This window comes from Sciurus carolinensis, chromosome 17, assembly GCF_902686445.1.
Source record: "Sciurus carolinensis chromosome 17, mSciCar1.2, whole genome shotgun sequence".
Classification (NCBI taxonomy): domain Eukaryota; kingdom Metazoa; phylum Chordata; class Mammalia; order Rodentia; family Sciuridae; genus Sciurus; species Sciurus carolinensis.
The window spans coordinates 45794854-45809972 of record NC_062229.1 but is presented as its reverse complement, the minus strand read 5'-3'; the positions used below and the strand labels follow the sequence as shown (position 1 = coordinate 45809972).

Below are 15119 nucleotides of genomic sequence, written 5' to 3'. Positions count from 1 at the left end.
CAAGGCGTCCCCAAATGCAGTCACAACAAAAGCAGAGCAAATTAGAGATGGTTGTGTACTGGTGGAGTGGCACCAACTCCATCCCATGGAGTTAATGTGCTCTCTGCCCTCAAGTTTAACCTGATACCAATGTCACAACTTAATGTTCAATACACTGTCAATGTGACTCAACAGAGCTTTTTAAAAATGTTCTTAAACTCTCATTAGAAACTGAAGTAGCACAGTAACTTAATGATGAATCTGAATGCAATTATGATAATTAAAATAGCAACTTAATTTTATGCTGTCTCTGGGAAATACTCAGCCCAGGGTTGCACCTTCAAATTCTGGATTAACCTGGTTAATACCTTCGATTTGTATCTTGAAGCAGCTAAAAGTAGTAGAGTTCAACTACTAAAACATATGAACTACATGCATTCAAACTGTTCCTGTATACTTGGAACGTGTTGCTTTTACTTTGAATAGAATTCTTGAGGTGATCTTCCTGGAAAAAAAAAAAATTCAACACTATTTACTGATATGTTGATATTTTTGAATGCAAAACTATGCTAGCTGTTAGGACAAAGATGTATGAAATAAAGGTGTGCATTCCATCAAAAAGATGAAAAAGCTGCCATAGGTTGGACAAAGAAGACAAAGCTTTAATATGTCCAAGGACTGAGCTGACCCAGACACCTAGAAGTAGGACACAGCTGGCCAGGAGTGTGACTGGACATATACATGCTTGTGTGTACCCAAGAAACATGCATTACCATACAACACGTTCATTCTTCTTTGCATTGGAACGTGATGCATGAGTTGGGGTGAGATATAATGGACGATTGTTACAGCAGAGGCACCGATAAATCGCACATCTGATCCTCAAGTGATTTTGTTGGGTTGGAGATAGGAGACGTGGAGGACTGAAAGAAATGATGGGCAAAGGCTAGATCACAATGAAGCTCTGACACCAGGAGTTTAGAATTCATAGAAGATGAATCCAAGCCAAATTCTTCCTTCAAATATCTGCTTTCATTTGTGTTTTGTTTCTATGAAGCCCTCACTAGAGGCTTAATGTCTCCTGGCTACAAGAAATGGCTTGTTGCACGTTCCATGTCCATTACTATTAGATACCAACCTCTTCACTTTCCCACATTAGGGATGAAGTTCTCTAAATGTCCACATGTTTTGACAGGTGCTCATCTGACATTCTGTTATACCTGATCATTTTTTAATTCCTTTGTTATATTTGTGATTTCTATTTTATAGCTGAAATTTTTCTAAAAGTGGCATTAACATGGGGGCAAAAAGCCCTTCCATGCATACACAGAGACACAGATGTTTCCAAGAATATGGTATCTGTAGACAAAGCCACTGGGAGTTTTAATATCATTTTAAAATTCCATCCAGATGTCTGATATATCTTAGATACTACTTAGGTGTTCAGCTTATCATTTGCTTTATAGATCTGATATTTTTGGTAAAAGCAGATAGCCACATACATACAGTGCATATTAATGTACACATGTGCTTATGCACTGAAGGAGTTTGAGAAATACCAACTCAAATTATGCCCCTGTGATTTGCTGATGACTTCATATTGAGGGCAACTAGGGAATAGGAAATGAAGGGAAGAGCTTTCTCTAGACTCTCCTTATCTGCCTAGGGACAGATCCTCTAAAGGGAACTCAGTTGCTAACTATTCCCTCTCCAGGAATCTGGTCAATCAGGGAAGACTGACTTCTATCCTAGGAGAGGAGAAAAAGTCAGTGCCACACTCAGAGAAATTCTGTCACAGGCTATCGCCTATTCTTCTGAGGGAATAGTCATCTTTCCCCCAAAATAATTTATCCTTCTCTAGGTCTCCCTTACATCCTGTCTCCCCTAACCCCTATGAAGGTGGTGTTAAAGCTTCTACATCTTACTGGGTGCTGGTGTATATATTTTTCTGTCTTGTGATACCCTTGGGCACATAACACACTTGCATGACTTTTCTCCTGTTAATCTGCCTTCTGTCAGCTAATTTCAAAGTCTCGACTAACAAGCCCTCAGAAGGCACAAGTATTTCCTCTCCCACAGCATACACATGCAAACATACACGGGAAAGGAACCCAGTTGTTTTTAAACTCAAACACAAAATTATGCACTCACTTGTCAATTTCTTAATTCCCCTTTATCATGTATACCTTACACCAGCACCTAAACAAAGTCGGATGACAGATCTTTTAGGAGGTTCAGATTCTTACAGCTTCACTCATTCATTATGTTGAGGAAGACAACATGTTCTTGTCAAGATGAAGAATTCATCATGAAATTTTCCTGTGATTCAGGAAGCAGTTTTATGTAATTTATTTAGGTCAAAACTTTTATCAGCCAAACAGAACCAGCAAAACACCATTCATCTTGATTTCTTCATGCATGAAAAAGAAGATAATAGAATATTTTCTGTTATTTTCATGTCACCCTTAATGTACAATTTGTCATCACCTATTCACATACAAAGATCTTAGAACCACAATATTTAAATAAATGTTTGCTGTCTTTTTTAAATCCTTCTTCTGAGTTTCCTTTCATTTTTTCAATCTCTCTAGAGATCTGTTTCTAACACATTCTGCTGGCACTTATCACACATCTTCTCAGAAGGAAACACTTGATAAAATCTCTTTCTTTGACCAATCTTGAGCCAGTGCTAAGAAAAGAAAATGCACTTCAGGCTTAAATGGTTTCACAATGGTGCTTCAGCTCCTATGCTTACATGCAGGCAATGGGATCCTTCATCACGGGAGTTATTGTCCCAGGGAGCCTTTGTTTGGGAGAACAGGTCAGAAAAGAAAGCCTCCAGGAGCCAGCATAATTTCCACATGCTAAGAGAGACATTTGTACAACACTGCACCAGATTTATAGGAGTTAGTGGAAATGGGTCCCTTTTCAAATCACTTTATATTGCCTCTTAAATTTCAACAGAGCTCTAGATTCATAATCCACAAAATAATTTCTCTTCTCAAAGAAACCAACATTGATTATGAAGACCCAGTACAGAGCAACAGTTCAGGGTCAAGCATTAAAGACAGAATCTTGTGTATAAATAACTCTCTGTGCATAGTATTTGTATATACTAGATACAATGCACCATATTTTAACAGGGACTTAGTGGTTGCTTTTGTTAAGTGGCACAGACTCTGCATTTGGACCTGATGATGGCCAATGGGTAAATAGGGCAGGATAAAAGTTCTGCCTAGCCTTGCAAGCAGATCACCTTATGATGAGATTGCCCCCTGTAAGTGGGAGCAATTACCAAATGACAGAAACTGAGGCTGTTTCCCTAGGGGGAATCATCTCAGGGGAACCAGATCACTCCCTTAAGCAGTAAGACTTCTCTGGAGTCACTTGCAGCACTGTCTTCAGATAACAATCCTCCAGACCACAGTTTGCCCCAAACTACTTAATTATGCATACCTCCCACTCTGTGCCCCAATTTTTTCTTTACTTAAACCTGACGGTCATGTTAGTACCCAGAAGACAGGGCTGAGTATGCTATTCCCCTTGTCACAATAATGATTTAATGATTAAAGTTCCTTTCCTGCCTTCACCACACTTACCTCTTCAACTGGTCTTGGGACAGGTGTCAGAATCTAGTCTATTAGGACTCCCAGAGCTGGGGTCTTCACCTCAAAGAGCTCCAGGGGAAATATCATATATACAAGTATACAATACATATAAATAAATATAAGAGACACACAGCTTTCTGAAGTCAAGCCCAGGTTGTATTTATTATTTTCAGTATTTTCTGACCTTGGAAGCATAAGTTAAACAAGACAAACTTCTCACCATCCTTATGACAACAGAAATGAAAGCTAATTCACACTTGTCCTCTACTGAAAACTGTTTGTTTCCTAAGTGACACTGAGGTTGGATTTTCCTTATAAACTATTCTTTTTTCACCTTTATCACAAATTTAGCATTGTCATCATTTGGCTTCTATCTAAATCCATAAGAAAAAAAAAAGGTGTACTTAACTTTGTCTAGTACTGGACTTGGGATAAACAGTTGATTCAAAAGGGTAATAATGCTCAGGAAGGGACAAAACCCAGACTTGTGGCCATATGATGGACTGACTTTCCCAGGATGCTTTGTTCCCCAATGCAATTATTTACAGTCACTGGGTATTATTTTACCATGAGAAAAGTCTCTTTATCACTGAGTCCCTGGAACATATTTTATAATTCCAGTCAACACTTAGAGCAAAATTATAATGCAGAGTAAATAAATGTTCCTTTGCATTCATGGACCTTCTCAACCAAAGATTTAAAAGTACTTTACTTTTGGCACTTTTGAGTTTGATGAGTGCAACATCCCTGGATTACAATTTTAAATTTAAAAAAAGAAAAAAAGGAGGCATGAAAATGAATACAAGATGACTGAGTCATGAGAGTGAAAAGTGCAAATTTAAATTGTAATTTAGTAACATTATCTGATGAATATATTTGCAATTCACTGAGACAACTTGATAAAGAGGATTATATAATAAAACCAGGGAGAAATATTCTAAGACTTTACCAATTAGATGACTAAGGTAAATCCATATACTCAATAGGCTAATTAACTCCTGATTGATAGTTACTAAAGGGCCATTAGAAATGTCAGGTGTTCTTTACCTGTACAACTAGAGAATCTCAAAAAACAAAACAAAAATCTTCTTTAGCCATCATATATACCTGATGACATTTATGAAAACTCGCAACACTGAAATTTGATGACCAATATCACACAATCCCTTAGATTAATAAGAACCATTGTTCTTTCAGAGAAGCACCTATACCAGAAAAAAAGGAAGTCTAAAGCTTTGCTATGCTTCAGTTCAAGAATAAAAGCACAGAACTGACTGCTTCAAGTTTTAAATCCACGTACTTATCACATTTAATATAAAAATACTTTGTAAAGAAAACAATAAAATGATTACTCGAATATGTACTCCCAAGAGGCATGTCATGTAGGAGAAGGTAAAGCAGATGAAAATTATATTTCAACAAGAATATTATATAGTTCTGAAGGAATGTATTCTTATGGGACTTCGTGGGCAAGAGGAAGAACAGAAAAGTGATTGACTATAAAGAGAGGGATTTAGAAAAGAACATGAGAAAAAGTGATGGGGGTAACACGATGTATCCATGATGGAGAATATTGCAGGTGAGCAGAAGAGAACTTTGGAAGAGCAGACTCTGATCACACCAAGGACGGCCATGAGACCCAGCACAAAGGCAGATTGAAGGTTTCTAATTCTATGCATTACATAGTAAAAATGGAAAATAGATTTAATGGTGTGGTTGTCAAGGCACAAGAGTAGAAGCAGCTGGACCTGTGTGGAGACTAGGGAAACTGATGGGCAAGGTACAGAAGGCCAGGATATGGGTAACAATATGTCAAACATGGACGCCATTTTTTAGGAATGGGAGGGAAGTAAGTTCCAATAAATGTATCGATGTGGAGACAGAGAGAGAAGAGGAAAAAACAATATGAAGCTTTCAAATCTGTGAACTGCAGCACTAGAAAAGAGTAAAAATAGAGTAGGAAGTAAGATGGGGATCCTGGTCAAGATGAGGACCATTTTTTCCTTTAACCTCTTAAATACTGATATTGGCAAACTAAGTGTGTGACCAACAGGCCATAGATGGAAAAGCAGATCTGGACTTGGGAGAAGGATAGGCATGGAGAATGTTGAGACATAATAAACACAAATGGTGGTTGAAGCCACAGTGCAAAGTTATACTATTGCTCTGCTTCCCCGTCAAGGGAATTTTTCTGCTCTGCTGTGATCAGGCTTGGCCATGTGACTTTCCACTGAAAAGTAAGAGGAATGTTATATGTTGGTTTCACTAAAAAAATTAGCTCTAAGAGCTTGCTTTTTTTTTTTTTTTCTCTACACCATAGAATTGGCCATGTCCAGATAGTGGCTGCTTCAACAACCTGGCCATGGTGTTAAATTCACATGGAAAGAGGAAACACAGCTCATATCTAATGTGAGTAATAAATAATTAGTTGTTGTAAAACTATATGGATTTAGAGACTGTTTATTACTACCAAATAACCCAGTCCAATCTGATGTAAACCATGGGAATGAAAGAGAATCCTCAAATTCAAAAGTAAAGAAAAATCAAGTGACAGCATCACACAGAACTTTATCAGGCAATTCTGAATTTGGCATTTCATAAAAGAGAACACAATTTAGTTACATTTGCTAAGTTACTTTGACTATAATTTCTTGATTTCTGCCATTACTTTCTTTGTATATATATTAAAAAAACACACTAAAAATGCTGAATCAGACTGTACTTTTGGGAAAAAATGCTCATTCTATATAATATTCCATAAGGAATACTATTCACTTTTATATGTAAACTATTGAGTATTCAATTTTTTTAAAATATTACATTTGCCTAAATATTGTGTGTGTGTGTGTGTGTGTGTGTGTGTGTGTGTTAATTCAAGTCTAACACCTCTCATTGGATCACAAGAATTAAAATTATGCATTAATTGTAGGGAGTTTCTTCCTGCCTAGACATGAATAAACTAGGCTTTCTATGAGCAATTGGTGGTTGATCACTGAATACTACTATGTGTTCACAATTCTAGCATGCAGACTGAAATAAGTAGTGGAAAAAAATGAAAACAAGATCATTAACTAACAGAAACTAACCCACAGGTCATTTAGAAAAATTTATGACCCCCCAGGCAGCAATTAAGACTCCCATACATCAACAAGCAATACATAATTTAGGAATTTAAGAGGAAATATCTGTCAAAATTCTCTCTTTTATCAAGTAAGTTAATAATCAAAACTTGTATTTTGTGAATATCCTAATTTTGAAGTTTAGAGAAAAATTCTCAAGTCAATATTCTAATTAAAATCCAGACCACTTCTTGTCCTTTTTACTTTATTCCAACTAAGGATTCTCACATACCAATGCTTTGCAAACTTAGTATTTTTTGTTTGTTTTTCCTCATGTAATTGGAAGGGTTTTTTTCATATAATTGGATTATTTTATTGAGATCATTTGGTGAAATCAATAAAATGTGATTTAACATGTGTCTGTCTTTCATATATATGGATAAGTTTCTAGATGACAAAACATCCTTATACATTAAGCAGAAGAGTTCCACTTTCGTATTACTAACAAATACACCATCTTTGATTCTTGAGCCTTATCTTCCTCTCCTTCTGCCAAGTATTTAACTGTCCTAGAAAATTAGTTCAGAGACTCATTTGGTTTCCAGGGTTGTAGTCTTAATCATTGTAGGGAACAAGTAGTGATAAAAAGGAGAAGTTATTATTTTAAGAAAATTCATATTTGTCAGCCCAGGTACCTCTGGTTTATAAAGGAGTCGAAATGGATAAGGGCCTATGAAATGGATGGAGTTTTCTTGGACTCTGTAGACAGTTCTCCTGGAGAGTTTCATGGAAATTCAATTTTAAAGTTACAATTAGATTTCAAACATCTGTGAATACGCTGGAATCTTTATTGTCTCACTGCGTATGATTTTTCCCCCTAGGTATCTGTACTTGTGGATTAGTTCTAATGCCCAATACTTTCTTCCTTTGACCTTCAGGTGTTTGTAATACACCTCTACAGACTTCTGATAGCCGTCCTGCCCTTCTGGAATTTTCTCTGCCTCCGGACTGGAAAGAGTGTCTCACCATTTGAATATCCTTTCCACTGCTAGATAAGTTCTGACATGTTTATTTTATATAGATCCTCTTCCACAGCTTGTTACTATTCCAGTTCTAGAAGGACAGAGCCTTTGTGACTACCACCCTCCACATTCTAGTCTTTACGTTACGGGTTGAAAGTACATGTCATAACTCCCTTCAATAACAGAGACAGCATACATGTGGGGGGTTTAGGGGGTTTCCTGATCCAAGCCAGCAGTTCGACCCACCATGCGAACGTATGTTTTTTAATGATGTGCATTTTTAATATAATAAGAATCTCTACATTTTAAAAAGGAGTCAAACTGGCTCAAATAGCCATTACTGGTAAAAATGAACAAATAGGTCTAGGGAAACATAAATTAGGGAACAAGCAAAAATAATACTCTGACCCTGGATAGCAGGCTCATCTCTTTATTCTCCCTTCCCACTAAGGTGTTCACATTAGAAATGCATCTGAAGTTCTCTATGGCAAGAGTAGCTTTTGGGGGTCCCCATCTGTGCCCCAATATTTGGAAACAGAAATTAAACTCACCTACTTCGTTACCATTCATTTCCCTAGAGCCACCAAAATAATGCAATGAGCCTTAGACATGTGCTTTTCCTGTAACTTTTTACATCTAAATTAATAAAATGGCATAAACCGGTTCTTGCTCTGTATGCCAGAAATGAATCTGACAAGGACTGTCCCCTCTCCCTTTTAGAGCGTGGTGGCAGAAATTGGAGAGGTCAGAGAACCAAAGGGGTCAAAGCAGCTTGTTCATTTCAGGAGACGTTTTACGGAAGGCCGTTCAACATATCAGACCAGGTGTCAGAGCATAGAGATGACAGGAGTGTCATGGGCTCAGGGAGTGCTCAGGGATCTCGGGAAAGGGGCATCATGCATCTTCTGCCAGTATTACTCAGGAAAAACACATGGCAGTGTGCCACGGGCACTGAGGGAGAGTGGCAAGATCTCTTTCAGAGTCACGAAGGCAGCAAACGTCACCTCAGATCCTGGAGGGGCTTATATGTGCCCAGTGGACTCTCCAAGTGTAAAGAAGTGGTTTTAATTTGTTCTATTTGTTTACTGCCCAGCATGCTATATTTTCATCAGTTGTGGCAAAAGATTCTCTTCTAGTTAAGACAGTCTCATCAGTAAGGACATATTCCTGTTCCTCACCACTGTGCTCTGTATAGACTGGAAAGAAACCAACCTATACGAGTCCTTGTGTTCTAGACAGTGATTTACTAAAGATAGATCCAGGCATCACATAGGACTTCCTTTTATATAAAACTGGAAGACCAGTGGCCTTATGTTTTGTAAAATGCCAGCTTAGGGAGAGCCCACTGGCTTCCCCTGCTATGTGTGAATAAGCTGGTCTTTTACAGGAACTATCCCAAGGGTCCATTCAGGGGCCATTATTTCACCATGAAGACTCTGTTAAAAAGAGTAATTGGTATCAATAACACTTACCTGTATATGCAGAGGTAAAGTTACCCAGCCATAACGAGCCCAGAATCACACAGCCACTAGTTAAAACAATGCAATGTTTGGAATTTATGAGAATGAAGCCTGTCAGTAATAATGCTCTTAATCGGGCCTTCTCGATTCATTTGGCATAGTTTGCTGTGTACTCACGGTTAAATCAAATCTGCCATGCAGAAATAAGCTAAGGTGTTGTGTGCAAGATGCTAAGGATACACTGAAAAGGTTCACTTCAAAAAAGGGATATTGTGGACATGGTTTCCAGGGCCTTTAGGACTACGGTGTTCCTCTAAAAGCCACAGGACTATTTCACCATGCACAATGTGGACTATAACTAAGGATATTGGAAAAAATGAGAGGAAACAATTACCACTGTACAGAAGGATGGTTCAAGCGTGAATTAATGTGGCAGGCACGTCATTAAACAGACACGGGGTTAGACAAGGGAGGGAACCCCCAAAACAACAACGACGACAACAACAACAAAGATCATCGCTTAACCTGTTTTGTCAGAGCTGGTATTGATGGTATTGGTAGTGATGGTGGTGAAGGTAGTCTTTGCGCTGTCCTTGGCAGTTACAGATTTCTGCTTATTTTTCATGGCTTCCAGTGCTTTGAGCTTCTTGGCATGTTTCGTGCCTTTGTAGTGGGCCGCAGCCTGGCTCTACAAAGGAGAACAAAATGAACCATGCAATCAGGCTCATTTCTAAACTGGCATTCTCTGTATTACTGCAAATACAGACTCCCTTTCAATAACAGGTACCATTATGGCTGTGGCCAAGCAGTGGGATTCTATTTAGAATGATGCTAGAAAGCAATGGGAATCGAGTTCTAAAGCCTTAGCATAGAAGCAAGAACATTTCGTGGCTTCTCTGAAGAGAAATGCAGCTAAACACTAACACATCCATGACATTGTCTTTGCGGAGTGGGAAAAAAAAATTAAGAATTTACACCTGTGTTGCTTTTGTTCTGCCACTGAAGATTTCTGGGCTCCCAAAGATGAACAAGGGCCCTAGAAAAGAGTGACTCTTTTGGCTCAGGATATCTGTTTTCTGTTTCTACAGTGTGTCTTATTAATACAGTCCCCAACAGGTGTCTACAAGAAAATATTCAAACATAACAAGGGAAGTGGGCACCCTGGAGACAGAGGATGAAGCTTGAGAATTCAAAAGTGAATGCATTGCCTAAGTACAGATGGAGTCACATGGAAGCTGGGCAAATTTCTAATTCCTTCTTTCTCTACTAAGGATACCTGAGAAATTCAAGGTAGGGTCACTCAACATGGGGATCTTTCATCCCTCAGTCCAGTGTCTGAAGGCTACAAGGTGTTTTGACTACCTAAAGGGACTGATGCAATTCTTTTGCCCACAAAGATTTTTTTTTTTAAACAGTGATATATATTTCCCAAGTTCATATTTCATCACACTATTTTATTTGGGGGTGGGTTTACTAGAGAGACATACTAACTGGGATGGAAAATCATCTTTAAAGAAATAGATAGATATTAATGCTTATTCAAAAGAAAAAAAGCCTTTGTGTGCTGGGGAGAGGTGGAGAAGAGGAGGTTTGTGAGGGTGGGCAGGGAGATACTTAGATCAGAAGGTTTTTCAGGCCAAAACCTTCACAAAAACTCATTTCCCAGAAAAGAAATCTCAGTGGAGGACTATTTCTGTTAGATCAGCCATTACTTCCCATTGCTTATTTAAACTAAATGTTTCATTTTGCCAAACAAAACAAAACAAAATGATAATCATATTCTTTTCTTTATTCTAGTAACTGCAGTGGTCAGGGTGCTGCAGTATAATATCTTTTGGTAAATAAATAAATAGTCTGCACCTTCATTTGCATCATTCCAACAGGATATCTCACAGGACTAGGTACCCTTATTGAAAGAACACTGGACAAGGAAATTATATATTAGAAACAATTTGAACAGAGAGCACACTCATGCATCAGTTACAAGTTTTCCAACAACACAGAACACCAAAAAGACATAGTGTGAGCCAAAATAGAAGTTAAGACATGCTGTAGTTAATTGAGAAACCAGTGATAAGTTTAGATTGGTTTGATTCTATATGGGGAAAGTCACTTTGATGGACAGGGTTTCATGTCTTTTTTCCTGCTCAGTTTTCCTTCTTAATAAACCAAATCTTTTGGGAGCTAGATCCTATGGTCAAGATAGTTGGTCATCTTTCCTAGGCAACTGGCTATAGCACTTCCCTTAAAACCAGAGTTCCTCTCTTCTCTCTGCTGGTACCTGCTGATCTGGTGACAGAAGTCAATGTTTCTATAATGTATATGAAAAGATTGGGTGTCCAATACCAGTGCTGTCTCAACTTACACATCCAGAATATAAACTTTAAAGGTTCCTAACAAATCTACACTCTCAGTTTTATTTCCAATTAGACAAGACCATTTTGACATTTCAGAGGTCAGGTGAATGTCATTATTGTTGAAACTAAACTTACTGCAAAAGAAGACCCAGAATGACCAAAAAGAAGCAAATTCCACAAAGAAGCAAAAATCCCATCCTGCACAGGTACAAACAGACCAGGGCTCTGCAGCAAGGGAGTCCTGGGGAGAAGCCAGTGACAACATGACCCATAGTTGGTGTGCTCACAATGGAGACACCCAATATTTTGAAATCTCAAACAAAACGAACTGCACACTCACATTCATTTGTTCATCAAATGATAGACTCAAAGTACCCTGCTGACCAGTTTAATCACACAATACCTGATTTTTTTTTTTTTTTTTAAGTGACTGGCTCCTTCAAATTTTGGGGGGAAAAAAAGTCAAATGATAGAAAGGTTCAAAGTGCTATCAAAAGACCAGGGCACTGGGCTGGGGAGATAGCTCAGTCGGTAAAGTTCTTGCCTTCCAAGCACAAGGCCCTGGGTTCGATCCCCAGCACCGCAAACAAAACAAAACAAAAGACCAGGGCACACAGAATGCCGGGGAGATGGAGGATAGTGGGGTGACAGCAGCAGAAGGAGACCAATGTGATTTTGATTGGGCGGGGGCTTGTGTTGTGGATAGAGGTGACATCCAAATTTGAAACCTGATGTAGGCAGAGAACTCTTCTCGATATTTAAAAATGTCTGCATTTTTTATTTTATAATTTTAGAATGTGTGGACTGTTCTTGAGTTATCCTACTCCAAATGCTTCTAATATATGTATATTGAACCCAGAGTTCACAGGTTCGCCTTGATTCAGGTATGTTGTATAAAGGTGTGCTTCTGTGTGAAGGCAGAAAACCCAGACAGCTCTCCCTTAGGCTACCTGGTTAGATCATTCAGTGATAGCTAATCTTTCTCTGACTCCAAAGCTGAAACCTAAGTAGGAACTCTGTGGAGAGATTTTTTTAAAAGTAGCAGTTGGTCAGAGACATCAATTTGGGCCCCTTCTGCCTCATCTTTGGGCATAAATGTACAGAGAGACCGTACCTTCTGCTAGCATAATAAATATGTTTCTCCTGAGATTGTTTCTGATTCTTTAGTAGTCAGTCTCTGAATCAAGTCATTCACAGAAACGTGGGGACCATCCAGACACTGAAAATGGTCGTTTTTCACCGGAATGTTTTCTTGGTTAAATAAGCAAGCATGCCAATATTATACTGCATCTCACTTAGAAGTGATCCAGACAGTAAGAAGTAGGCTCTAACCACTGACCCTTGAGGAATAAGTGGGATCTCAGGGTGCCATGTAATAAAAATCACTATACTAATCTTGAAATAGCACATGGCACCATGCCATCTAGCCAGTCATCCCAGAGGCAAATACTGATGCTAGAGACAGGCACATGCATTTATATACAATAGAATGATGCCATTGTAGATGTCATTGCCATGTCTTGTCAGTCAGTCAGACTTTTCAGTCTTCAAATTTTAACCTCCATATTTCAAAATGGCACTTTGCTTAAACACAACTCTTTAAGTAGATAAAATAAATCCACAAATGACTAACAGTTGAGAGGGTTTTTTTTTTTTCCATTTTGAAGCACATATACACATATTTGTCTAAGTAAGAGGCAACTTTAAATATTTACATGTCTAAATGTGTGCAATGTGTGTCACCCAATAGAAATTATCAAGTTTATTTCCTTAAGAACAAGTCCAAAAGAACAGTCAAAAATCACCCAAAGTTATATGTAATTGGGGAACTTCTATCCAAGAGGGGTGAACTCAAAACAGCAAATTAACCTTGGAAACCTCCTTAAAATTCTAGAGCCACACAGAAGTGATTGCCAAGTCCTTGTGATTTTCTCTTCCCTGCTTTTACCTTTTCTCTCCAAGGTAATTATTGTTGCAGCATGAACTCTGACACTATTACTTTTACCTCTAAATTGAGTGCTTTGTAACAGTTCAATCTTCAGGGGTTGGAGGAACCCCAGCTCTGTAATAAGTCCAATAATAATAAGAAAAAACTAAGCCCTGTGTCACAATATTCAAAACTTCATTATTTAGAAGTATGTAAATTCACTGTTTTATTTGCATTAAACTGATTTGGTGTTCTGGGTGCATTCTTTACGTACCTCTTCTTTAGGGAAGGCTTTGGACAGCACACAAAGATCTCTCCGATTAACTAGCTAAGAGCACTTTTTCTGCTACTATAATTACCAAAATATTTAAGGAAGAAATTTAAAGGTAGAATAATTCATTGTTCTAAATGGCATAGATATTTTTATTACTTAATAATATGTTCCGTGTAGAACATTTAATATTTTTTTATCTTGTGATTGTATAAATTGTAAGTAGCAGACTACACTAAGAATAAAATGAAAATTGACTTGCATTGTATCCCAATGTAAGAAAACATGATTCAATTAAGACTATTCTTTGTGAGCTCAAGTGATTGATGCTTTACTTTGAATTTTTTTTTTTTTTTTTTTTTTTTTTTTTTGTCTTCTGTGCTCTTCAATACAGTAATGAACAGTAACAGCCATGCGAACAGGAGAAAAAAAAAAAAAGATAATGCCCCAAAGTAGAGTGATTTTCCTATACCAGTGGGAGAAAAACATCTAAACATAGAGAAAAGGGAGGCATGTCACATTTTCTCAGATACATTAGGTAACTCTAATTTTTATAAGCAAAGAAAATACTTTTTCACTAAGTACTAACATAGTTAGGAGAAATCATCTAGATGGGTTCACTTATCTTTTCAAAGCTTCTCAAGTTGTCTACAAACTTCATGATTCCCAAACACGAAGCATTTCATGTCTTCAAGTATCTAATGTGAATAATAAAATGGTGGGAGCTTACTGGAGTGAGAGAAACTAATTTGAGAGTTTTTGCCTGGTTCTTGTCATGGAAGCTACCACTGCTTTTGTATATGTGGAACCTAAATAGCTGCCTCCTTGAATGCTAATGATGGAGCCCTGTCTGGGGGACATGGGACAACAGTGGGATTTGGAAACTGTCACATAAGGTTTAATCCAGCTAAAAAGAATGTGGACTCTGGCTGAATTTGTGCAGTCTTTTTTTTTTTTTTTTTTTTTTTTTGGATGTAAACCAGACACCTCAAATGAGTTTTAACTCTAGTGATATAATTGCAAACATTTCAGGTTTGTACAGAACTGAGCAAAGTCAGGAAAACCACTGGAAGTACTCACCCAGTGCACAAAATCCCTTCATAATGCCCACAGCTTAACACTTCTCTCAGTCTGTGCTTGTCACATACCATTTATAGAGTGTTGGGAGGAATTAGAAATGTTGAATCTAATTAGGTCTGAGGGTCAAGTTGTCATGGGTGTTGGTGTCAGCAGGAGAGAAAAACTTACGTCCTGGAATGACAAGCATATTCCTCTGATCCTCAACTGGTCACTGTGCCCCTACTCCCAGTCACAATGTCTGCTCTCTAGCAAAAACAACTGCTAGCAGTGTAGATAAATGAGCCACAGCCCTCCCTCTCATTCTGGTAAGAACAATGCCACAAGAAGAAATCTTTTTCAAGTCCTTTAATGACTAG

The 15119-nt window shown here is 38.0% G+C and overlaps 1 protein-coding gene across 2 annotated transcripts in view; it reads right to left on the bottom strand.

Moving 5' to 3' along the window:
- The window catches only part of Znf385d (zinc finger protein 385D), an 880046-nt gene that overhangs the window by 76262 nt on the left and 788665 nt on the right, over nucleotides 1-15119 (bottom strand). For both annotated transcript variants that reach the window (XM_047530556.1, XM_047530557.1), the window contains one exon: nucleotides 9654-9816. In XM_047530556.1, the coding sequence (XP_047386512.1) occupies nucleotides 9654-9816 (163 nt within the window). The remainder of the gene's footprint in view (nucleotides 1-9653; nucleotides 9817-15119) is intronic.